This window comes from Alosa alosa, chromosome 1, assembly GCF_017589495.1.
Source record: "Alosa alosa isolate M-15738 ecotype Scorff River chromosome 1, AALO_Geno_1.1, whole genome shotgun sequence".
Classification (NCBI taxonomy): Eukaryota; Metazoa; Chordata; class Actinopteri; order Clupeiformes; family Clupeidae; genus Alosa; species Alosa alosa.
Window position 1 is genome coordinate 4,993,925 of NC_063189.1, and position 25,162 is coordinate 5,019,086.

The 25,162-nt window shown below is 44.1% G+C and overlaps 1 protein-coding gene across 2 annotated transcripts in view; it reads left to right on the forward strand.

Annotated features, from left to right (window-relative positions):
- Window positions 1–1,205: 1,205 nt before the first annotated feature.
- The window catches only part of ppp2r5eb (protein phosphatase 2, regulatory subunit B', epsilon), a 29,957-nt gene continuing 6,000 nt past the window's right edge, over window positions 1,206–25,162 (forward strand). Inside the window, exons 1-4 of one of the 2 annotated variants that reach the window (XM_048250118.1) lie at window positions 1,206–1,614; window positions 7,178–7,338; window positions 24,168–24,364; window positions 24,745–24,846. In XM_048250118.1, the coding sequence (XP_048106075.1) occupies window positions 7,182–7,338; window positions 24,168–24,364; window positions 24,745–24,846 (456 nt within the window). In that variant the 5' untranslated portion in view covers window positions 1,206–1,614; window positions 7,178–7,181. Of the gene's footprint in view, window positions 1,615–7,177; window positions 7,339–18,293; window positions 18,335–24,167; window positions 24,365–24,744; window positions 24,847–25,162 lie in introns of those variants that run through there. The other variant, XM_048250124.1, reaches the window with a different exon arrangement.

Here is a 25,162-nt window from a genome sequence, read left to right on the forward strand (position 1 = left end):
CTGTTAGTGTGGACTTGATGTACAAACCAGAGTGAGCTAGAAATCAACTCAGATCAAGCTTATCTACAGTATATAACACTTCATATACAGGGGTGATTATATGTACTATCTATATAACACTTCATATACAGGGGTAATTATATGTACTTTACATAAACATAAACAAAACCAAAGAGTAATAGTAAACAAAAGAATAAAATAGCAATAGTTAAAAAGGAAAGTAAAGAGGAAAGTATCGGTGCATAAAATAGAATAATTTTAAAAAATCCAAAGAAGAATAAATAAAAGACAGAGTGCATCTGATAAACAGGAAGTGTTGGTGTTGAGTGCATCTGATAAACAGGAAGTGTTGGTGTTGAGCTTAAGGCTCCCATTCTGTATGTGATCATTCCACTCTTTCCCTCTGAAGGTGCGATGAGGTGAAGAGGACTCATATACCCTTTGTCAGTGAAACTTGGAGAGAATACCCCATAACTCATGCCCGTCATACTGCTACCTGCGCTCCACTGGAGACGGCACAAGACGAGGAGCTGAAGGTTTGAACTTTGGTTGAAGGGAGGTTAGTGATGAAGATGTTGAGTGTCTAAATCAGGCCAAAGGGAAAAGCGCCTCTTAGGGCATCCAGCGGGATTATTATTATTATTACATACTGTAGAAGAACAATACATATTACAGGAACATTTTTTTTTTCTTTTAAAGAACAGTTTATAGTAAATCAAATACATTTAAAATAATACATAATAAATGACTAATGACAATAATAATAATCTTCAAAATAGCATTATACTATTTATCTAATAAAAAAAAAACACTGAGTTACTCTTTCTTGGCTTGGCTTGACTGACTTTTTTTTTTTTAATCAAATGTAATACAATAGTTTTTAAATGCCGACCAAGCCTGTTTTAGTGTCTGAATCAGCGTTTGACATTTTCATTCAGTTTTGACTTCTGGAATAAGACGTGTAACCTCCCCTTAGGGTTGGGCCCATCAGGTTTATCCTCATTCCTGACGAAGAGGAGTCCTCCGCCTCCTGCCCAATCTATCTCCCGAGCAGTCACTCTTCAACCAATCTTTCCTTATTCATCTGCCTCGGAGTCTCAGTGCCTCACTAATGATTGACGCAGTGCACTATCCAATCATATGCTTTACATTCTTCAAATCGTCCAATGGACATCGGGCATAGGCCCAAGCCAACCAGCAGTTCCTGTGGGTCTGATGTTATGTGTGCCATGGACTCAGCCCAGTAATATTGACAATAGGGTGAAAAGAGATTGTCCCAAATTAAACACATTCTGAAGAAAATAACCTGAAACCCCTGTGGTGTGCTGCAAGTTGGTGATACCATCAACAATCAGGGAATGTGATTCATTTCGGTGCATCTCATTACACATCCGTATTTCGTTATTAATGGGACACGGAGGATTATTTCGTTAGAAGGTAAAAGGTACTTGTGGGTTTGGCTGTTCAAAAAGGCCAAGATAGCCTTTTCTGCTGGTGTAGCCGCTGCTGGAAGAGACCAATTGCACAGGATTGGAAATATCTTTGTGGAAATAACTGATTTGAAGGGATCTCCTCTCGCCAACATCTTCGTCACCCAAAATACAGAGGATCAAGGTAAGGCAAATAATGTTAGCTAGTCGCTTTTCTTATGTGCTAACTTGCAGCTCTTTGAAGCACGTCTTGTTAGCTAGCTCGTTAGCTAACGGTAACGTTAGCTTGGTAGCCAACTGGCTTCATAGCAGTCTGCATCTACATCCAGAAATGTGTGGGATGGCTGATCAGTCGACCCGTGTGCAGCTAACGTTAGTTGGCTAGCTGTCTGACTCATTTATACTTCGCTAAGAACTATCACTGTCATCCTGAAATGTCCAAGCTTCACCGCCATACACACTTACTTCCAGATAGCTATGTAATCAATATATAATTGATACGATTTTCATCAATATTAGTTTTCTGAGAGACAGTTGTGCCTCGCTGACTAGCTACAGACAGCTAGGTAGTTAGCCAGCTGAATAGCAAACGTTTGTGTTTGGCTTGCCTGTTTTGCTCGACAGCAAACGTTTTTCAGCAGTCAGTAGTAATGATGGAATGTTGTTAGTGCTAGCTAAGTTAGCACTAGCTAAAAACTGCCCCGTGTTACAGTACACCAGGGAAGCAATCGTTGGAACAGCCTTTCACTGAATGTTGTAACTGTTATTTTAGGTTAGGCATTATACTTAACATAAATGTATAATATACTTTCAGTGCAGGTTGTTGTTATTTCTCTGTTGTTGCGAGGCTCGTCTATCCGTGTCTTATTCTGTGTATTGCTTGGAATAGTTATGCAGTTAGCTTACTGATAGCTAAGGTTAGCTTCTTAACTTGCAGGCCGTAAAACTAGTTTACTTTATGTTAATTAACTGTCGATCTGATACAGCACGTCCCACTAGATGATTTATCAGACTGCTTATTTGCCAGACCAATCAAAACTTATTTTATTCTAGGATATTTTCAGCATGAGTCAACGATTACTTGCACGTCGTTTTCCGTGATGCACCTCGTTAACGTTACGTTACGACTGATGAGATCCGTAGTACATCTTTTAAAGTCTAACGTTGACTAAGCCTCTCTGATATTAGATCTGGTTGAAGACAGTCCTTAAAGCATACATTGAACCGGTCGTCTTGCCGTTGGGATGTTATTGGGATGTAATTTCTTGCGTAGGTGGCTAAATGTACTGGTCCCGTTATCTCCTATCTGTATCAGACCCCTCTACTCCCCATTGAGCCAAGGAGTCCCTGTCATACGTTGTTGACAAGGGATTGTATCACTAGGTGCATGGCGATCTCAGGTTTGTGAGCAGTTCAGATCTCCGTGACATTACAGAAGGGGTTTTCGAAACATTTCTTCTGAGCCAAACCATATCTGATTTACACTAACTGCTTCATGATGCCGTCCACCACACAAGTCCCTACACAATCTTGTTCAGATTTGGGTAGTTTCAGGCTTTCTTTGTGGTTTCACAACAGAAATGTATGCTTGTGTGAGTGTGATTTATGTCTTGTTGTCATTTTCATTAAGCACATTTGATTAGGGCCACTTAGAAGTAGCTCTCTCTTTCTTTCACTCACACACACACACACACACACACACTCTCGTGGAGTCACGCCAAACATACATACATATATATATACATACATACATACATACATACATACATACATACATGCACACAACAGTAAAATAACTAACATTAACAGACCTGATAGGGATGGTTAGGTTTGATAGTGTGGGGGTAATCCAGGCTAGTATTGGCCATCATATCATCATAATCATCATCGTGGCCTAGCACCACGGCATAGCCAATGCAAACTGGTGCTTGTGGCAGGACGCTGTTTCAGCTACCCGCCAAGAAGGCACCTCAGTGGGCTACATGCTCTGCAGGCCCTGGGACATGGGTCAGAATATGTATACATGCATGTTATGGTCCCTTTCAGACATCCACACAAACACACGCTTATACACTGGCATTTCTCTCTCTCTCTCTCTCTCTCTCTCTCTCTCTCTCTCTCTCTCTCTCTCTCTCTCTCTCTCTCTCTCTCTCTCTCTCTCTCTCTCACACACACACACATTCTATCTTTCCTCTCTCTCTCCCTCAGTGTTTTTTTTAATCACCTCTTTCCTTTCCCTGTGTCTAACGTCTAACACCCCTCCTGTCCTCACCTCCATCACAGCCCCTCATTGTGGCACCTGGATGCTGGGAGGATTTAGCAAGTGGTAGTCTCTGAGTTGTGCAGAGCGATCCTCATAGTTTCATCTACTCCACACACAGACACACACACAAGGACACAGCAAAGCCTTTGGAATTGGGAAAACAAACCGATGTGATCTCCACACATTGACTGCACGAAGTGAATGAGACTACCACTTGCTAAGTCCTCCCAGCACACATGGAGCAGTCCCAGCATGCAGTGCAGGTGACGTATATCTTAAGAGTGAGGACAGAGTCAGTGAGAAACCGATGCACAATTCCACTGGATTTACTCTGCTTTCTTAGACCATTGTCGCTCTCTCTCTCTCTCACTCACTCACTCTCACACTCACACACACTTAGATAAGCAGGTGCATGTGTAGAGCAAATGGAGTGATATTCTGACATCTAGGTGCCATCTCTATTGCAGTCCTGTGCATTATTCCCATTTGTGTGTGTGTGTGTGTGTGTGTGTGTGTGTGTGTGTGTGTGTGTGTGTTCTGACACCTACGCTCTTTCTCCCACCTCTGTGCATTATTCCAGCCTGATTGGCTCTGCCAAGGCTGTTGACTTCCTGTGAAAGCCTGTTGACTTCCTGTTAAGCCCCCCCCCTTCACTCCCTCACTTTTAATCCCTCTGTGTGTGTGTGTGTGTGTGTGTGTGTGTGTCAGCTGGCCTGTTATGTAATAAGGATCTAGGAGGAAAGCTCAGTTTAAAGTGAGATGCCCAGTTGAACAAGTCTTAACTGGGGGTTTGCTGTCTGTTGGCGACATGGCCAGATTACAGAGCAGAAGCCTCTGTGTGTTTAGCCATTCTGTGTGTGTACGTGTGAGTGTGAGGGTCGTGGTGGCTGTATGAGAGCGGTGTTGAGTGTGTGTTGAGTGTGTGTGTGTGTAGAGTCAGGGTGGCTGTGTGAGAGCTAGGGGTGTCACAAATTTTATATCGAAATCGATCGAAATTACATTTCAATCTCGAACTTCGAACTTAAAAGTAGAAGAACTCGAACTTAGAAAGTAGAATCGACAATGCAGCCACACCCCCAATGTCACGTCCAGCATGTATGCCAAGACGCACAAACACACATGCACGTGCTGAACTGTGGCGTCAACACTCCTCTCATTTTAGTCTGCAGCCAGTTAAAATACACATCAACCCACCGAAATCGAAGCCCCTCTTGCTACTCTGAAATCACCGGTGTGGAAGTATTTTGTCGTTCATTTACTTCAATTAACACTAACTTAGCCTACTCAACTAAGCAAGTGAAAAGATGACCTAGTTACAGTCCAAAATTACTTTAAGGCTTAAAATGCACATTGATAAGTACATATTCCATGAACCTTGGCTCTCTTTGGAGTGTGCAAAACATGTATGTAATATTAAAAAAAGATCGAAAATCGAATCGAATCGTGACTTTAAAATCGAAAATTAAATTGAGTTGAGGATTTGGAGAATCGTGACACCCCTAGTGAGAGCGGTGTTTGTGTGTGTGTGTGTGGTCAGGTTCGTTGTGTGAGGTGAGGTGTGTGGTGTGCATTTGCATGTTTTGTGTGTTGCGATGGAGCTGGCAGCTCTGGCCTTTGAATACGGCCTTTGAATGACAAACTCCAGCTCTCTCGCTCTCTCTCTATCTCTGCAGTGTAGGGTTAGGGGTTTCTTGCTGCAGCAGGATGGGGCACTGAAGGAGAATTGCCTTTGGGTCAGGAGTAGGGCTGCACGATATTAGGAAAACATGCGATATGCGATAACATTATTGAGTCCTGCGATAACGATATAACTTGCGATATTTAAAAAAAAATAATAAAATCTCCATTCTACTTGCAGCTAGCATAGACTGTATAGACTGTGCATAGACTGTGCATGACTGTGGTTTGGGGGTAAATGTATACATGGATTTCTATGCAACGTCATGAAAACATGTTTGCGCAACTAAGAGGCAGAAAGCACCATAGAACAGCATAGAGCAGTGCTCTCCTTGAATAGAATAAAATGAGTTGTTATGCTGAAAACTGCACCAATTCGAAATCACGATGGTTAGAGAATGTTCAATATCCCTAACGGAATGCATGTCTTCACCAAAAATGACAAAATACAATGTTATATTAATAAAGCAAATGAACGGCATACTCTGAAATATAGCCTGAAATGAAATGGTATATCATTGAGACAACAGGGGTATACAAAAATTCCGATTGTAGCTTACAGCAGCCGACTATTTAGGTTAAGTTTATAACGTTGTGGACAGCTACCAAGCGTCTTCTGCCCCATGGCTGCGCGCGCATCTAGTTTTGTTGGTAAACGAGAAACCCGTGTATAATTACAGAAATAAATGTATAATTTTCTACATAAAAGTAATATAGGCTATAATATGGCCTGGTGAAAGTGGACAGCTAAGAGACCTACTGACTATCGAAGTTGTGTGGAAAATCCTCCTAAAAGACGGATAGACAGCCAATCTGAATACTTGTGCACCAACCAGCGGAATATTCCACATTGCCAGCCTTCGCTGGGCCTAGCAAAAAAGCTACTTAGCCTAAGCTATATCACGGCGGTCACTCATCTAAAATCTTAAGTAGCCCAGTCTGTAACCTCATACGCTGCGCATCCCACGCTAGACTACGAGGGCAGCGGAAAGTGAAAGTAAGGGGCTGCGATCGCCTGATCCAACGAAGTAGGCTAAACAACTTTACAAATAGCGAATCCTGATTACCTCTCCGCTGCTGTCTGGGGCTTTTTGCTAAATGCAAATCATGAAATACAAGCCTTACAGACAGTGAAAGACATATCTTCTGATCCTATAGCGATACTTGAAAGAAATTGTTTATTTTAACCGCGGTGGAGAAGGACTCATTTGGCACTGTGTTTGTAACACGTCATCCTTCATAAAACCAAAATATTTCCATGTAACAGACGTGCTTTTCCTTTTAGTCACCAATCCCTCTTCACCCAAGTGTAGCCTACCTCGCTCACTATCTTCAGCCATCACGACTTAGCTCCCACCAACACCTAAAACACCGCGCACCTAAACTGGTAGGGGATCAACGGGCTTCTCGGGCAGCATGACGGCATCGGTTTGGTAAAATATGTTAACATTCAAAAATGTAGAAAATGTATTGAAAATTAAGTAATCTTGGCGGTATGTCTATCGCAAGCATTGATATCGCGATAACGATAGATTTTAGATATATCGTGCAGCCCTAGTCAGGAGTGTGTTTAACTGCTGATTATGGTGTGTGTATGAGACGGATGATCTATGTGTGTATTTTGTCGTGTGTGTGTTGAGTGTGCTGATGTATCTGATGTTTACTACAGACAGTTCTCAAGTGTCTGACCAGACTTACTGCTTGACCTACAATTGACCTCTCTCTCTCTCTCTCTCTCTCTCTCTCTCTCTCTCTCTCTCTCTCTCTCTCTCTCTCTCTCCCCCCTGTCTGTCTGTCCCTCCATCAGGGCTATGTCCTCAGCGGCCAGCGTACCTCCCTCAGTGGACAAAGTGGACGGCTTTTCTCGGAAGTCGGTCAGGAAAGCGCGACAGAAGCGCTCCCAGAGTTCCTCTCAGTTCCGCTCTCAGGGCAAACCCATCGAGCTCACCCCTCTCCCTCTGCTTAAAGGTCAGTTTCACACACTCACACTCACACACACTTACACTCACACACACACACTTAACTCACACTCACTCTCACACACACACACACACTCACACACACTTACACTCACACTCACTCTCCAGGTCCCTAGCACCCCCTTGCTGATCGTAAGAGGCGACAAATGGGGCGACTTGTTTGCCGTATGTTGCTACCCGTGTCAGTGGAGGACGATCGCCTGGTGCTTAAGGAATGTGGCTCGCTGCGGCCCCCACAGGTCCAACACAGTACTTTGGCTCTTACTTCACTTAGACGGGAGGTTGGAGGGACCCGCTCCAATCAACCGGCTTGTCAAAGTTCTTTGGAATATTTTGAGGGACCATGCTTTTTATTTTTTCCTTAAAGACTTTGGCATAGGGTCAATCGAGTGATATGAACCCTTTGTTTTCATCGCTCGAGCATACCATCCCTGTAACCTTGGTGCATATCTGAAGGAGAACCGCAGCTCTGTGCATCCCCTTGTTGGGCTCCGAGGTGGGTGAGGAGCAGAGATGGTGAATTTGTATCCACAAAATATGGCTACAAATCAACCCAACAAAAAAAGTCATGGATTACGATTCGGACAACGGCTCTGACATAGCGTTTATATACCCCCCTAAAATGAATAACTGGCCCAAATTCATAATTATTGAATCTGAATCACCAGACACGCCTCTTGCTAAGTTGTCCCCTTTGGCGATTCAGAAAGGAATTGCAGGAATAGCAGGGACGGTTAAAGACGTTAAGAAATTGCATTCTGGTCAGATTTTAGTTGAATGTGCAAGAAAGTCCCATGCAGACAATTTATTACGTTGTAATAGTTTAGCAGGAATACCTATGCGGACCTTTCCTCACCCCCATCTCAATAGCTGCAAAGGAGTAATCCGCACTAGAGACCTGAATGAAATGGAAGAAGCTGACATAGTTACTGAACTGAACGAACAAGGAGTAACTCATGTGAGGAGAATTACCTTAAAAAGAGATGACAAAATCATTAAGACTGGTACATACATCCTGACCTTCAATCTGCATGATCCCACTGAAAGAATCCTAATTGGATAGTGTGCAGGTTGATAAATACATCCCCAATCCGTTGAGATGCTTCAATTGCCACAAATTTGGCCATGGCTCTGCTAGTTGCAAAAATAAAAGTGTCTGCTGTACCTGTGGAGAAGATGGACGTGAACTGATCTGTACAAGACCACCAAAATGCTGCAACTGCCAAGGGAACCATCCAGCCCCATCTAAGGACTGCCCTGTATGGATAAAAGAGAAAGAAATTCAAAGGATTAGGGTCACTAAGAAAATAACCTATCCACAGGCGAGGAAACAGGTGGAAGGATTTTCCTTGTCAAAGTTCCAGCAATCTTTTGCTTCTATTGTGAAACCCCCTACGAAGTCTACTGATTGTCAAACTGACTTTACCTGGATGCACAAAGATAAGCAGCAATTAATTAGTGGCAAAACATCTTCAACTTCAAGTAAAACAAAAAATATGAATTCCCAGACTACTGCCAGTCAATCGTCACTCATGCCTGAACCCCCACAACTACCAAAAGAGAAAAATAAATCAACAAGTACTTCTTCCCAGTCTAAACCAAGTCAAGAACATAAAAAGGAAAACTAAGGATGTGGAAATGAAGGAACCTCCAACCCCTCGCAGTCAAAGCTCCTCCCCCAAGAGTAGGAGCAAGGGCCCTGTTCCTGTTTTACCCATATGACAATAGCTAGCCATATTATACAATGGAACTGTTGTGGTTGTAAAGCAAACTTCTCTGAACTGCAGCGATTATCTGCACTTTTTAATCCTCTTGTTTTATGTCTTCAAGAGACTCACCTATAACCAAATAATAATGTATCCTTAAAAAACTATGCAATGTTTAATACCTATGGCCCAAATGTCCATCGGCCCTCTGGTGGGGCAACTGTATTCCCGGAAGAAGGCAGAGAGAATTTTTAACAAACATCCAACAACAGAAAATCTCATTAAATTGAAAATCTGCCGAGCTCAAGCACGTAGAACTATCAATGAGTCCAAAGCACAAAGCTGGAGACAATATGTTTCCAGCCTTAGATCCGACGTGTCCTCAAAAAAGGTTTGGAGTTTCATTAAAAAGATGAAAGCAAAAGGTGGTAACCCACAAGTCCAGCACTTGAAATGCCAAGAAGGTCTTCTTACAACAAAACAAGACATTGCTAACAAGCTTGCTGAAACGTTTGAAAAGAACTCCTCTGTGGTAAATTGTCGATCTGAATTTCAAGCTCTGCGCAGGAAAGAGGAGGGTAAGGTGTTGAATTTCCTGTCAGATAATACAGAACCATACAATCAGCCTTTCTCAATGGAAGAACTTATTCTTTCTTTAAGAAACTCCAATGACACTGCAGTGGGCCCTGATGCAATTCACTATCAGTTCTTAAAAAACCTGCCATCCAATGCAATAGTCCAGCTCCTGAAAATATTTAATGCACTCTGGGAATCAGGAAATGTTCCTCTGTCTTGGCAGAAAGCATTTATTATTCCAATTCCCAAACCAGGCAAAGACAAACTATCGTCCAATAGCCTTGACTAGTTGTTTATGTAAAACCATGGAAAGGATGGTGAACAATAGACTAGTTTGGATGCTTGAAACAGCGGGACATCTGACTGAATATCAATGTGGCTTCAGGAAGGGGAGGAGTACAGTGGACCACCTCATCCGACTGGAGTCCTTTATAGCGATGGATTCATCAGAAAAGAACATGTGGTAGCAGTTTCTTGTGTTGGCGTCCGGTCTCACAGTCCACCATCGTAACGCACCATCATAAGGCACAATTGTAACGCACCATTGTAACGCACCATCGTAAACCACCATCGTAACGCACCGTCATAAGGCACAATCGTAACACACCGTCATAACACACCATCGTAATGCACACCATCGTAACGCACCATCGTAACACACCATCGTAAGGCACCATCGTAAGGCACCATCGTATCACACCGTCGTATCACACCATCGTAACGCACCGGTCTATGTTGTGTCTCCGTCATTAAAACCTGCTGCCACTGAAAAGGGGAATGAAAACATCAACATACACACATTAAACTGTGTTCCCATGCGTCAGCGTCTCACTGCACCCTTTCCTGGAGTTATCTGTGTGTGTGTGAGACTATATGAGTGTATGTCATGTGTTTCATATTTGTCCACCAGTCTGTGGAGAGTGGATGTTGATGTAGCTCTAAGGCCAAATGTAGACATCACTTGCGTACACACACACACACACGCGCCTTGCTTTTTAACCTGCTCTCCTTGTAAGATTTCTTAGAAGCTTAGAAGCGAAGTGTTTGGACCAAAATGCATGCGAGTGAAGCAAAGTTCACCTCACAGGTCCTGGAGGATTGTTAAACAAATGAGCTTTTGATCCAGTTGTGCTCAATAGGAACACACGCACACACACACACACACACACACACACACACACACTGTGCTCAATAGGATTGGTTTGTGTTCACTGCAAACGCTTAGGTGATTGGACCATATTTGCAAGTGTTGACTGTGGACTTGACTGGCCAATGTTCCTAGAACAGTTGATTGGTCTGTGTGCGAAGAGCAGGCCAGCTGATTGGTCTATATGTCCCCCTGATCATCTGATTAGCTGGTGGATTGCTGGGTCGGGGCCAGGTTCACACAGTGTGGCCGTTTCCGACAGTTGGAGAACGCATTCTTGAACCGGTTTCGTTCAGAGTTCTTTGAATCTTGGTGCTATGTAGTGAACCAGCCCACATTTCCACCAGTTTAGAACCGAACCCAGGGTGCGTCATCAACAATGGGTGTTGCATACAAGTTGAAAATGCTAGTTAACGTCTGTGGTGTAGTGCTAGCTGACTAGTTTTGTTTACTCATGGCAAGAGTGGATATGGACGGAAAACTCATGCTTTTAGCCTTCTCCTCTCTGAATGGTAGAATGACGTGTACGCCCACTCCGGTTCACAGGGGGAAAAAAAACTATTTTCTGGTTAAAGCTCCGAACCAAGGTGCAATGCTCCAAAGCGTTTTTTTTGTTTGGTGGAAATGCTCAGAATAGTTCAAATGTTTGTTTTGGGGAATGGGACTGGTTGTCTGTCGGTGGAAAAAGGCTGTCTGGTGATTTGAGGTGTATCTCATCACACTGACATGTGAGTCCTGAAGCACATGGAAGCAGACACTGGTAGCTTATTATCAATAATAATACCGGTAGTATCAATCAATATTATTGACCTTTTAACGTAGGGCTGAACGATTTATTGCATTTGCGATAATATCGCGATATGATGAAACACGATTTTCAAACCGCAAAGGCTGCGATTACGCTTCGTAATATGTGACGTCACCAAAACGCATTTATACTTGCGCTTGCCGATGCGCCACGATTCTTCACACCGACCACTGAAGAAGCAAAAAATGTAAACAAGAGGACCAGCTAACAGTGTCAAGAAAGGTCTGATCAGTAGAGCTACTTTGGTTAAAACTAAACCTCTTCATTACCTTTTGCTCGAACCTGCCATGTCCCTGGTTCTAGTTCATAATTCCCCTGTGCTGCTACTCTGGCTGGTAACTTCGTTCACTTGTCCAGCTGATGATTAAAACTCGTGTTTAAACGAGTGTTTAGGCTGCACAGCAGCCCTTCACCTGTGCACTGGGGACTTTGTTTACTGGAGTACAGTGACAGTGGGGGCATTTGCGATATCCAAGGGGGTTGGCTACACAAACATTTCATCTCACAATTGATGCATAATGTTATCCGCAAGTAGTTGACACAGCTAACCACCAAAAACCCAGCTGTTCCAACATTAGCTTACCTGCTAAGGCTCTAGGCTACATACATGCTGCTAATTGCTGCTAACTTTGCCTGTTTAAAGAGTTTTGTCTCCGCGATTGGCTTTGTTGTGATATAAACAAACTACTTAGTTTGCATGCATGCGTATTGCGCTGCGGTGTTGATGATGCTAACCTTTAGTTAACACCGAGCGGACCGGTCATTTGGCCGCATTTATTTGTGCTGCAACAATCTACAGTAGTTTGTTCCGATTCACATGCAAGTAGCCAACAGAGGAGAGGAGCGGTTCTGTGTGTGTGTGCGTGCGTGCGTGCGCGGAGAGCACAGGACAAGGAGAAGCCGTGTCAGTGCCACTGCATGTAGACCTAACTGTTAACTAACGAAAGAAGATCATATCTACATAAAATAGAACCGTATAAGAATCATTAAATGTTTACAAGGCTGGAAGTTCAACAAATATAGGTTTACTAATGTGATTAAAATAGCTAAATAAAAAATGTCATTCATCAATATTATTCAATGACCTAATGCCATCATAACATAGGCCTGGGCTCCAGGAAAGAACAGTTTATGTTTAACTTATCTAATTTTGTGTTGGTCATACTATAGAGTAATATATTGCTTGTCTTTGTTGAATAACAGAAGATAAAGAGCTTAAAAATAATCGCATCGCAATCGCAATATTGGTGAGCAAAATCGCAATTAGATTTTTTTCCAAAATCGTTCACCCCTATTTTAACGATGATAAAACACGCCTCCTCAGGCCAGTGGATATTTTCCCAGAATGCACTGGGGTTCACTGAGGCCAGTCAACACTCTCCCAGAATGCACTGGGGTTCACTGAGGTCTCCCAGAATGCACTGGGGTTCACTGAGGCCAGTCAGCACTGTCCCAGAATGCACTGGGGTTCAGTCTGGGTGGCATCTCTAGTTGCCCTCAAGCAGCGTGTGACCTTTGACCACCAGGAGGAAGGCCTCCCATGCGATTATTCAGGAGGAGGGACAGCAGGAGACTAAATGTGTGTGAGTACACAAACTCACACACACTCACACTCGCACAGTATCCTCCGCCAACATACACACCTCTGTTGGCTGTCACCCATGGTGAAAATGCCACACACACAGGGAGATGTGTGTTTTGATGCTGAAAGTCAGTGGGCAACACAACACAACACACACACACACACACATGTGCAACAAGCATGCATCCATTGTGCAGATATGCAGTCACACTCAAACAAACACAAACACAACATCTGTCTTGGGATCTATTGTTATGGCAGAGAGATTGTCAGGCCCTGGGTAGAGATTAGAGTGTGTCTGTGTGTGTATGAGATTGTCAGGCCCTGGGTAGAGATTAGAGTGTGTGTGTGTGTGTGTATATACCTTGCAGAGGCCCATTTATAAGTGACAGAACACTATGTGTATGACGTAACACTAGGGTGTCTTGCTGCAAAGTCATGCTCAGCTTTAAATTAGGCTTCTCAGTAAAGCCTGTTATGTGTGTGTGCGTGTGTGTGTTTGTAAGTGTATGAGCGTGTGTTTGTTTTGTTTGTTAGAGAAAGGGGAATATGTGTGTGTGTGTGAGAGAGAGAGCGAGAGAGTGTGTACGAGCGTGTGTACGAGCGCATGTGTACGAGCGTGTGAGTGTGTATGAGCGTGTGTGTCTGTGTACAAGCGCATGTTTGTTTTGTTTGTTGGTGGGAAGGGTGTGTGTGTGTGTGTATGAGCGTGTGTGAGTGTGTGTACGAGCATGCGCTTGTGTGAATGTGTACGATCGCGTGTGAGTGTGTACGAGTGCGTGTTTATTTTGTTTGTTTGAGGGAGGGGAAAGTGTGTGTGTACGAGCGCATGTGTGAGTGGTGCACTTTGAAAAGAAATTCAGAGGTTAGACTTGCTTATTGTAATCTATGGATGAAAATATTTCTGCTGTAGCCTAAACTATACACACTTCTGAATTTTAACCATACACACACAGGTGGAATATTTCTGCTGTAGCCTAAACTATATACACTTCTGAATTTTAACCATATACACACAGGTGGAATATTTCTGCTGTAGCCTAAACTACAGTGTTTCCCCTAGAATTTTTTCCAGCAGCGGTGCTGTTGATCGTAAAAGCCCCCAAAAAAAGAGAAACATTTGAAAAAATGACTCCCCTAATTGTGACTTCTGGTGGATTTTGTGAAAGAAATGGACAGATTGAGTTACAAATTATGACATAACCATCAACACAAGCATGATTATTGCAGTACTTGAACAGGATTATTCATGTTTTTCTTTCACCTTTTTCATTTACATTATTAGTATTAGCCACTGTACAACTGTACACTGTAGGCCACTGTACAAACTATTACTATTTAGAATATACAGTGCTGTGCATAACAACATTTATATATAGTGTATTTATTTACGATACATGATGCATTAAAAATAATTGATGTCCTATTTTTTTTTTAATTAAGACAAAAGGCAAAATATGTTTTTATTCCTCCCTTTAGTCAATTTCAGCATGGGTGTCTTAACTTTTGCACAGCACTGTATAAACTATATAGACTTCTCTTTCATGCCATTACACTGTATTGGTGCTGTGCAAGTCGAATTGAGTGCCTGTCACTTTAATGCCGTGGCGGACCCGTGGCAGCTGGCTTGATTCTCACGGTTTTAAGCTAACTTAGTAGCGTTGTTGTGCATGGTGCATAAGAATATGTGGATGAAATTAATTATGTTTCCCATGTCATTTGGTAAAATAAATGGTCAAAAATGCGAAGAAAATTCACTTGGATTATAGCAGATAAGTGTCTTGTATCATATCTATAATTTTGATGAGCTCTACAGGAATTACAAACTATCTCAGATGTAAATGCTTGCGTATCCTATTACTCAAATTCAATTAAACCCACCAATAGGCTAGTTAGACCTTAGTTTCACAGCCTAGGTATGTTAACAACACGGGGCTTGAAAGCATTGCCTGTATCACAAAACAAAAGCGAAACAATCGTGGATTTATCTGGGAATAGGCTACTGAAGGTAGGGCGAGCTATCTGGCTGGCGTGTTTAATTTGGTTCCCTGGTTAACATAATGTAGGCTCGTTTTTTGCACAAAATTGCGTCTGCTAATAAACATAAACACAAACAAAGCGTGATCTCCTGTGGAATCCTGACTTTCCTTCAGCGTTAGCCTACTATTATTTGTTGACATGAAACCTGAACGAACGGCAGCCGTTCCTGAAGTTCACTTGCGTCTATTATTTATTTTTTTAATTAGGCAACTCTTTCTGCAGTGGCGCTTGAATTCCAGGAGCGGCACTGCGCCGCTGATGAATACATTGTAGGGGAAACACTGAACTATATACACTTCTGAATTTTAACCATACACACACAGGTAGAATATTTCTGTTGATACTGCAACAAGTTCACAACCACAAAGCATATTTGTTTTACAGTTCAGACATAGTCAAAAATAGTGTAGGCTACATTTCAGCACTCCATGAAATTATGCAGAATTGGTCACCTGTGTTGTTCAGATAGTTAATCTGAATGTAATGTAATGGCCATCTATAGATGCTATATCTTCATATTTCAGGACAGTCTGGGCTACCCATATCTGGGAAAGTATGATGTGATTATTTGCATATCGTATGTCAGACTTTATATCAAGAAATCCTCTTTTTATTGCATTAATGTCAAATATCCCAGTAGAAATATACATACCAGTATTCATAACCGTGTAAGTGGGATTGTCTGGAATCTGGCCATATAAGAACCATGATGGTGGGATACTCTATGTCTAAGCAATTTACATAATAGTTATAGTGGATGGAATCCACTGTCTTGAAATCCCCTGGCGTATTCTTCTTATAACCTAGTTATAGTGGATGGAATCCACCATCTTGAAATCTCCTTATTATAACCTTTTCTTTTTAATTTTTCAAAAATGAATGCAGCTCTAACCGCTTAACGTACAGACATGTTGAAATAACTGCTGTGTAGGTCTGAAATTGGACAAGAGTTATCATTTCAGATTTTTTGAAACGTTTATACTTTTGGAGAAATAGGAGATTAAAAATGTTAAAAAGCAAATGTTTCCCCCATAGACTTGAATGGAGGCTGTGATGTCATAATGGCCTAAAGCCAGCTACACTTGTTAAGCTCCCAGAGTAGTTCCCGGGCTAATCAGAACACTGGCACAGGTGTCACCTGTGAATCCAACTGTCTCAGCTTCTAAGCATACAATCTGGCTCTCCCTGAACTACACATCCTGTTGAAGTGTTTCCCATGTGTCAAAATAAAAGTCACAGCCATATCTCATGCTTTGTGCATTATATCTCCAGAACGGCTTGACGCACATGCTTCAAATTTGGTACGAGTGTTTGTATGGACTCAAAGATGAAGTGAGTTGATGTTGGAGGTCAAAAGTCAAGTCCATGAATACTCTGAGCGTGATATCTCAAGAATGCCTTGACATACATGCCTGAAATTTGGTATGAGTGTTTGTATGGACTCAAAGATGAAGTGAATTGATGTTGGAGGTCAAATGTCAAGGTCAAAAACACCTTAAGTGTTATATCTCAAGAATGCCTTGACACACAAGGTTTTTTGGTACAAGGGTTTGTATGAACTCAACTGGCACTCAAAGATTAACTCATTGAGTGCCAAAAACGTAATATTACGTTTTTCCTTCCCATGCGTTGAGTGCCAAAAACGTAATATTAAGTTTTTAGCTTTTTTTAAAATTACGAAACTAAACACTCTAACACACCTTATATGTGATTTTGATGAATGGAAATGAAATATATGACGATCGAAAACTCATGAACACGCACAATCTGGACATTTTATCATAACTCGGTTGCCGCTTTGGGTCGAATCAGTGACTCTTGCACGTCAACTCAAAACCAGGCCATTTTCGTGGGTCTATCACTAGGTGGCAGTCTCGCCAGGTCTCGCTGATCACTTCCCGTGTGTGCAGAATGCAAATATGATTACATTTCTATTTCATTGGAATGCTTAGATTTCACTCGTTCACGTGATATGCTGTGTGACATCTGTGTGACGAGCATTTTCATGTTGCTAGGCTGTAGCCGCCATGTTAGCCAAGTCTACTGCCTAGGCTTATGCTTCCCATGATGCAGCTGTGTCATCTGTGTTCTATATGGAACCAGCCCAGTCCACCCCAGGTCAGCTGCTAGAACAGCACGGATGCGGAGGCATTCTAGTGCCACGCTCACGTTCCACAATTGGTTCCCACGCATGGACGATGGTGAACAGGTGCCTGCTACTCGTCTGTCTGTCTGTCTGTCTGTCTGTCTGTCGTTGCATATTTAAGTTGTTTTCCATGGGAATCAAAGTTAAAGAGTATGGCATTCTTTTCTGGAACTTGCAGAATCTGAAATTGTGTCATGATCGTAACTTTGTTTTTGCACAGCCCAATAATATGGGATCAGACGTGAGCTTGTTGGGGAACCTGGAGATAAAGTGTGTGATGTTGTTGGGGAACCTGGAGATAAAGTGTGTGGTGTTGTTGGGGAACCTGGAGATAAAGTGTGTGGTGTTGTTGGCTCATACAGGAAGCACTGGAGAGGTGCAGCGTGGGTAGACTTGGGCACGGCACCCTTTAGTCTCGCATGCCTGAGCAGCCGAACCCAGCTCACAGACCGATGAGCCAATCCCAGCTCACAGACCGATGAGCCAATCCCAGATCTGAGCCGATCTGTGAGAGTGGCAGAAGAAAGCCTGCTGCAGTGCGTCCCCTTGTGGCCGGGGTAGGAGTGTGCATCCCACAGAGTGAGGGCAGTGAAGGGGTGAGGGGTATGCCGGTTGGACGGGGGGGCATTGGACTTGCTTGATGTTCCCATTTGCCCCCCGCCCCCACCCCCCCCGTGGGGTAACCTGACCCCCAGGGTGTCTCCTTCCAGAGCCTTTGCCTCCTCCTTCCCTCTATGCCACGCACGCACACACATACACCCACCCACACACACACACACACACACACACACACACACACACACACAGCAACAGCCATAGCCATACACATACACACAAACACTGCTGCTCAGCGTCCCAGTTCAGGAGCTGCTGGGCAACTGTGGATCGGACGGATCTACTTTGAACACAATCTCCCCCCCATCAAGCCAGCCTCGCTACAGGACAGTACTGCACAAGGACTGCCACGCAGAGCTGGTCAAGTGAGTGCTCGTATTGGTGGTGTGTGTGTGCGTGTGGATATACCTAAACCAGCCAGCCACTCTGTGTGTGTGTGTGTGTGTGTGTGTCTTTGTGTTTGCACGTATGTGTGTGTGTGTAGGTTTGCTCTGGGTTGGTTAGGGTATGCAGGTCAGAGCAGGCTGTATTAGCTGTCTTCCACGCTAGAAGTTTGTCTAGGCTAAAGTGTGGTTAGCAGCTTACCCTAGCTCAAGGTTGTTTACTGCCTACCAGTCTGTTCATTTACTAGCTACATAGGTTTGTTGAATTTTGATTTTCTGTTCAGACCAGTTGAAGTTTTATTTGATTTAGCCCAGAACTTTGATGAGAAGATTTGCCAAGTGAGTTGAATCACAAGTTTGGCTAGTTAGGTTTACCTAGTACTTAGTAAAGTTGTACTTTAGTAAATTTGGATAAACTGAAGACCGATTAGTTTGGCATAGTTTAATCTGCTTTGGCTGTGTGTGTGTGTGTGTGTGTTTGATGAGGCTTTGCTGTTTGGTAAGGAAATACTTCAGTCTATGGTGTCAGTGTTAAGAATAATGCCGTTGGGTAGCTGGGAAGGGTGCCGTTCGGGCAGATTTCCACGTCTATCTGGGGTGAGTGAGGCAGAGAGTTGCCCCCTGGTACCCCATCTGCCCCATGCACCCTGTGCCATGATGCCCATCTGCCCCATGCACCCTGGCCCCAGGCCAAGTCTTCTCCCAGCAAGGGTGAGGCTCAGAGTGCACATCAGAAACGTGTTCTTATATCTACTTCTACTGCGTCGTACTTCTGCGAGGTACACCTTGCTGATAAATACCATACTTCTACTTTAGCGAGGTCTACCTAACCTGCTAGCACCTTGCTGATAAATACCATACTTCTACTTTAGCGAGGTCTACCTAACCTGCTACACCTTGCTGATACATACTTCTACTTTAGCGAGGTCTACCTAACCTGCTACACCTTGCTGATAAATACCATGCTTCTGCTTTAAGCGAGGTCTACCTAACCTGCTACACCTTGCTGATACATACTTCTGCTTTAGCGGGTCTACCTAACCTCTTAGCACCTTGCTGATAAATACCATACTTCTACTTTAGCGAGGTCTACCTAACCTGCTACACCTTGCTGATACATACTTCTACTTTAGCGAGGTCTACCTAACCTGCTACACCTTGCTGATAAATACCATACTTCTACTTTAGCGAGGTCTACCTAACCTGCTACACCTTGCTGATAAGTGCCCTCAGTAAATAGTGGAGCAGAGCTTTCCAGTCTTTACATGTGAAGAGCTCCTGCAGTTTAGAAAAAGCTGACCTCGTATCTAGAGAGGGAGTCTCTTCCTCCAACACTGTCGCTGCCGTGTGCTGTACTGCCATCTCTCAGTAAGGTAGTGATCATGTCAACAAAGGAACAGTGTAAGAGATCAACAGCTGAGTGAATCAGTCCCATTAGCGTGAGTAGCATTTAGCCTCCTAGCATTTAGCCTCCTAGCAGTTAGCCTCCTAGCATTTTAGCATCCTAGCATTTAGCATCCTAGCCCAGAGCAGCTCTGACTGTAGCCTGGGTCTGTCTATGTGTCCAGCGGTGTGCTGACCACAACATGCTCTCACGATTATGATTCTACATCACAACACTGAGCCCTGTGTTAGATAGTGAGAAGGTGTGTAAGTAGGTATGTGTGGGCAATAACCAGTTTTGGTTAGTGAGTGTATGTGTACATTAGCGCATGCGTTTTGGGTGAGTGTTTGTTTTTTTCCGTGTGTGGACTTGTGCATTCACTCAGGTGTTGTGTGTGTGTGTGTGTGTGTGTGTGTTGTTTTTGTGTGGTCGTGCTCATACAGTACATATCCTTCGATTTAGGTGCTGGCACAGTCACCTTCTCTGTCCACCTGTCGGAACAGCTCACACACACACACACACACACACACACACACACGCTTACTCTCCACTTTCCTCTCTCTCCCTCTCTCTACCCCTTTCTTTTGCCTTTTCTCTCTCTCTCTCTCTCTCTCTCTCTCTCTCTCTCTCTCGCTCTCTTATCCCAACCCTCCTTTCTCAAGGCCCTTCACTTCTGTTTTCCGCTCGGTAACACACACACAGCACACACAAAGAGCACCCATACCACTCTCTATTTCAAGCCATGCACCGTGGCCTCTCCGACACACGCACACACACACACACACAGCAGCAGTAACTCTAAACCACTCTTCCACTTATAGAATGGGGGCTTTCCCCCTTAGTGGCCCTGAATGCAGCCCCCATGCTCTGTCTCAGTCAGACTCGCTTCAGCTTTGTGTGTGTGTGTGTGTGTGTGTGTGTGTGTGTGTGTGCGTGCGTGCATGCGTATGTCTGTCCATCAGCATATGCGTCTGCATGTGTGCATAATTATATGAGGGTGTGTGTTAGGGGAGACACTTAGGCGAGACCTTCAACATCCGTGTTTGGTTGTATATGGAAGGGTCTACAGTTTGCCTCAATATTTTCCAGTGTGTATAATAATCTACTAACTGTGAAAATGTCACACTATTTTGCTTTTCTTTTAAAAAAAACGAAATTGCTCCTTTTGTTTCATAAACGGACTATCCTAACTACCGTAGAAGTCACATGACTTCTGACTACCGTTCACATGGTTTGTTTATTAGCCTGGTTAGCGTTGACTCTTGACACTTACTGCCAGCTCTTCATGTGAGAGCACAACACAAGTTACCCGCACATAAAGGTGATCACCACACAGTTTGCTTTCCATCATTACAACATCATTTTGAGCCATAGATTTTGGCCCTATTTGGATGTGTATCTAAAGGCTGGTAAGAAATGCAGGGAGATGTTTTTTGTCTCGTTCCAGTGATTGGTAGACCTACTTCTGGGTGATGGAGTCGGATGTGTATTAGCATGTTCAATGTATTTCCACTCACATACCCAACAACTGATGAAACATTGCCGACACAGTCTTATCCACCACTCTCTCGTCTGTAACTGACTGGGAAACCGAAGTTTTCCCAAACTTGCGATTTTAAAGAAACCTCTCTTCTCTCTCATCACCACTCGCCTTACCAGTGGTGCTGCTATCTCTGACTGACTTACTCGACCGCCGACCTGACAAAAAACTGTAGCCTCGTTAGGGACCGGGACCTTACTCTTTTCGTAATGAGAAACTTCACAGAGCTAAAGCGGGACTACATATCATAGACAGTAAACTACAGATTCGGTGTCCCTAATGAACTCGCTTATCGAACAGTAGTTCCGCATTGTATTAATTCGTGTGCTGCAAGTTTTATTTATTTTTATACCGTGTGTTCTCCGTGTAAATTCATGCACCGAACCGTGACGCCCGCACGAATACATGTACCGTTACACCCCTAGTGTGTGTGTGAGAGAGAGCGTCTTTGGAGAGGTGTAAAGTTTCCTTTCCTTGTGCCATCCCAGACTTAATGTCCGTGTGTGTGTGTGTGTGTGTGTGTGTGTGTGTGTGTGTGTGTGTGTGTGTGTGTGTGTGTGTGTGTGTGTGTGTGTATGGAGAGGAGGGGTGGCGTTCCTGTTCCATTTCAGTCTTCAGGTTTAGTCCTGCGTGTGTGTGTGTGTTGGAGTATTTGGCACATGCTGGTGGTCACTTAATATGTCCGATGGTTTCCGGGAGTTCCATTTGCAGTGAGATGAGGAGCATATGGAGAGAACACACAGTCCACAGTTCTCCCCTTGCGTTCTAGACAGAACCGGCCCACCAGGGAACATACAGTCCACTGTTCTCCCGAGCCTCTGGCGTTCTAGAGAGAACCAGCCCACCAAGGCACGCTGCAGTGAGGGGAACCCGCTGGTTTAGAACCTGCCGGTTGAAATCAGGACGTTGTTGTCTGTGGAACTACACATGGGAGGCTTGCGTTCCCACACCTGCAGGAACATGCAGTGCACGCCACCTGTGTGTGCACAGCTGGAATACAGACTGTGTGTGTGTGTGTGTGTGTGTGTGTGTGTGTGTGTGTGCGCGCTCAGTGGTGTCCTGCTGTGGCATTGTGCTAATGATGGCGGGGCAGGTGATTATCAGTGATGTGACGTCTCCCACTGGCACAGGATGCCACCCGCTCTCTGCCAACTGGGTGCCCAGAAGGAGACACACGCACGCACCCACACTGGGAACTCTCACTCTAATTGACTGATTGATTGAGTCTGATTAACTGTGTGTGTGTGTGTGTGTGTGTGTGTGTTTTTTAACATTTCTTTGGCGTGCTGCTCTGAAAGGAGAGAGAGACACTCACACACACACACACACACACATTTTAATTAGAGTGCGTCAGACCTTTGGCCTGCACCAGATTTTTCCACTTAGGGTCACATGTGTGTTTGTGTCCGTGTGTGTGTGTGTGTGTGTGTGTGTGTGTGTGTGTGTGTGAGTGCCTCACACCTCACTCAGATTTCCTTGCACCGAAGTTACAGAAGTGTGGTACTGTGTTGGACTTCATGAGCACTAGGGCTGCAACAATTAGTCAATAAAGTCAACAACGTCGGTTATAAATCAACAATGTTGGTTATAAGTCAACAACGTCGGCGTTCGTGGGGTGCACCGTGAGCAGGTGACGACGTGGGGTGCAGGCGTGAGCAGGTGACGTTGTGGGGTGCAGCGTGAGCAGGTGACGGAAAACATGCACTGGATTCCAGAATTCAAGTCATCTAGGAAGCAGAGTGGTGGCCAGGGCCAAATTAATCGTTTAGCTATGTGTGATCTAATAATAGGCTTAGCTAAAGCTAGCTATTAGCTTTACTAATGTAAGATATAATAATTACAATAGTTTAGACTGCTATAGTAGTATAGATATAGTAGACTGCTTTTGCATGGTTGCATTATGCTTGCATGAGAAATAAAACAGCAATTATATGGGTGCTGTTTTGGAATGTTTCCCTCATGCAAGCATCATACACTGGTAGGCAAATGGAGAAAAAAGACATGTTTTTTTTTTTATGAATTTTCATTCAGGAAACACAATACCAGCTTTTGTGTATGGTAAACGGTGGAGCAGATAAGTGTTAATCTCTGATCTGGAGACCTTTAACAGGAAGACTAATAAGGCTACAATAGCTTTTGACCACGTTCTATTCAAAGCCTAGGCCTAGGCCTAGTCCTAGGTCTACTCAATGCTAGACAGTGTATTCTACGGTCTCTGCTCTGTTTCTATGGAAGTTGCAAGAATCCACGTCGTTCTATTAAACGCCGTTAAATAATTAAATAGCCTTCCAACAGGTTGAAGCGGAGCTTTGCTTCCAACGTTATCAGGTAGTTTCAGTTTCTGTCGTGCACACGCATGCATTGAATGAGTGTTCATACCAACACTTAATTGTATGGCTCTATGTTTAATGACATCGAGATAGCAAGTATTTCCTCCTGATTGCAGTAACATTTGTTTTCTTTTTCTGTCGTTCCGCGGTTCCTTGATCAAGGAGCAAATTCAGACGAAGCACTGGGCCTAATTTCACTCCGCGGACCAGCAGTCTTCGCGTTGCGCAACGGTGCTGGTCCGCAGCCCATACTGCCCTAGGACACACACACACGTGTGTGTTTGTCAGATAGGTCAGTGGAGCAGCCGGAGCTGTTCTTGAAGAAGCTGCAGCAGTGTTGTACTGTGTTTGACTTTATGGACACGCACTCACACACACACACTCACACACACTAACCCCACTCTCTGTGTGTGTGCGTATGTCAGATGTCCCAGCAGTGGAGCAGCTGGAGCTGTTCTTGAAGAAGCTGCAGCAGTGTTGTACTGTGTTTGACTTCATGGACACGCACTCACACACACACACACTAACCCCACTCTCTGTGTGTGTGTGTGCGTATGTCAGATGTCCCAGCAGTGGAGCAGCCGGAGCTGTTCTTGAAGAAGCTGCAGCAGTGTTGTACTGTGTTTGACTTCATGGACACGCTGTCGGACCTGAAGATGAAGGAGTACAAGCGCTCCACCCTCAACGAGCTGGTGGACTACGTCACCGTCAGCCGGGGGTACCTCACTGAGCAGGCCTACCCAGAGGTGGTCAAGATGGTGAGCACACACACACACACACACACACACACACACACACACACAGGCATACCCAGATGTGGTCAAGATGGTGAGAGCACGCACACATGCATATACACAGACATGTGCACACTTATACTTAGTACTTAGACACACACACACACACACACGCGCGCGCGCATGCATGTTCATGCAGACACACACACATGGAAAACACATCTACACGCACACACAGAAAACGCACATCTTGTTAGTAATACTACTTTGTACTTACAAACCCAGAGGAAGAACCATGTTTCACTGTGTGTGTGTGTCTCTCTCTCTCTCTCTCTCTCTCTCTCTCTCTCTCTCTCTCTCTCTCTCTCTCTCTCTCTCTCTCTCTCTCTCTCTCTCTCTCTAAGGTGTCCTATAACATATTTCGAACGCTCCCGCCCAGCGACAGCAACGAGTTTGATCCTGAGGAGGATGAACCCACACTGGAGGCATCATGGCCACACTTACAGGTGCGTGTGTGTGAGAGAGCAAGGGAGCGAGCGAGGGGCATCCTAAGGAGGACGAACCTACACTGAAGGCCAAACTTACACGTATGTGTATGAGCGAGAAAGAGATCCTGAGGACAGTTGTCACACTGGAGGCTTCAAGTCTTTACCTGTGTGTGTGTGCCTGTGTGTACGTGTGTGTGTGTGTGTGTGTGCGCGCGGTGGTTTGCATGTGTGTGCTTGCTGTCCCTCAGTTTTGAAGCCTAGTGTGTCTCTCCCCACTGTGAGAACCCCTGGCTGACATAGTCCATGTTTGTTTGTTTACTTCTGTTTTCTAGTT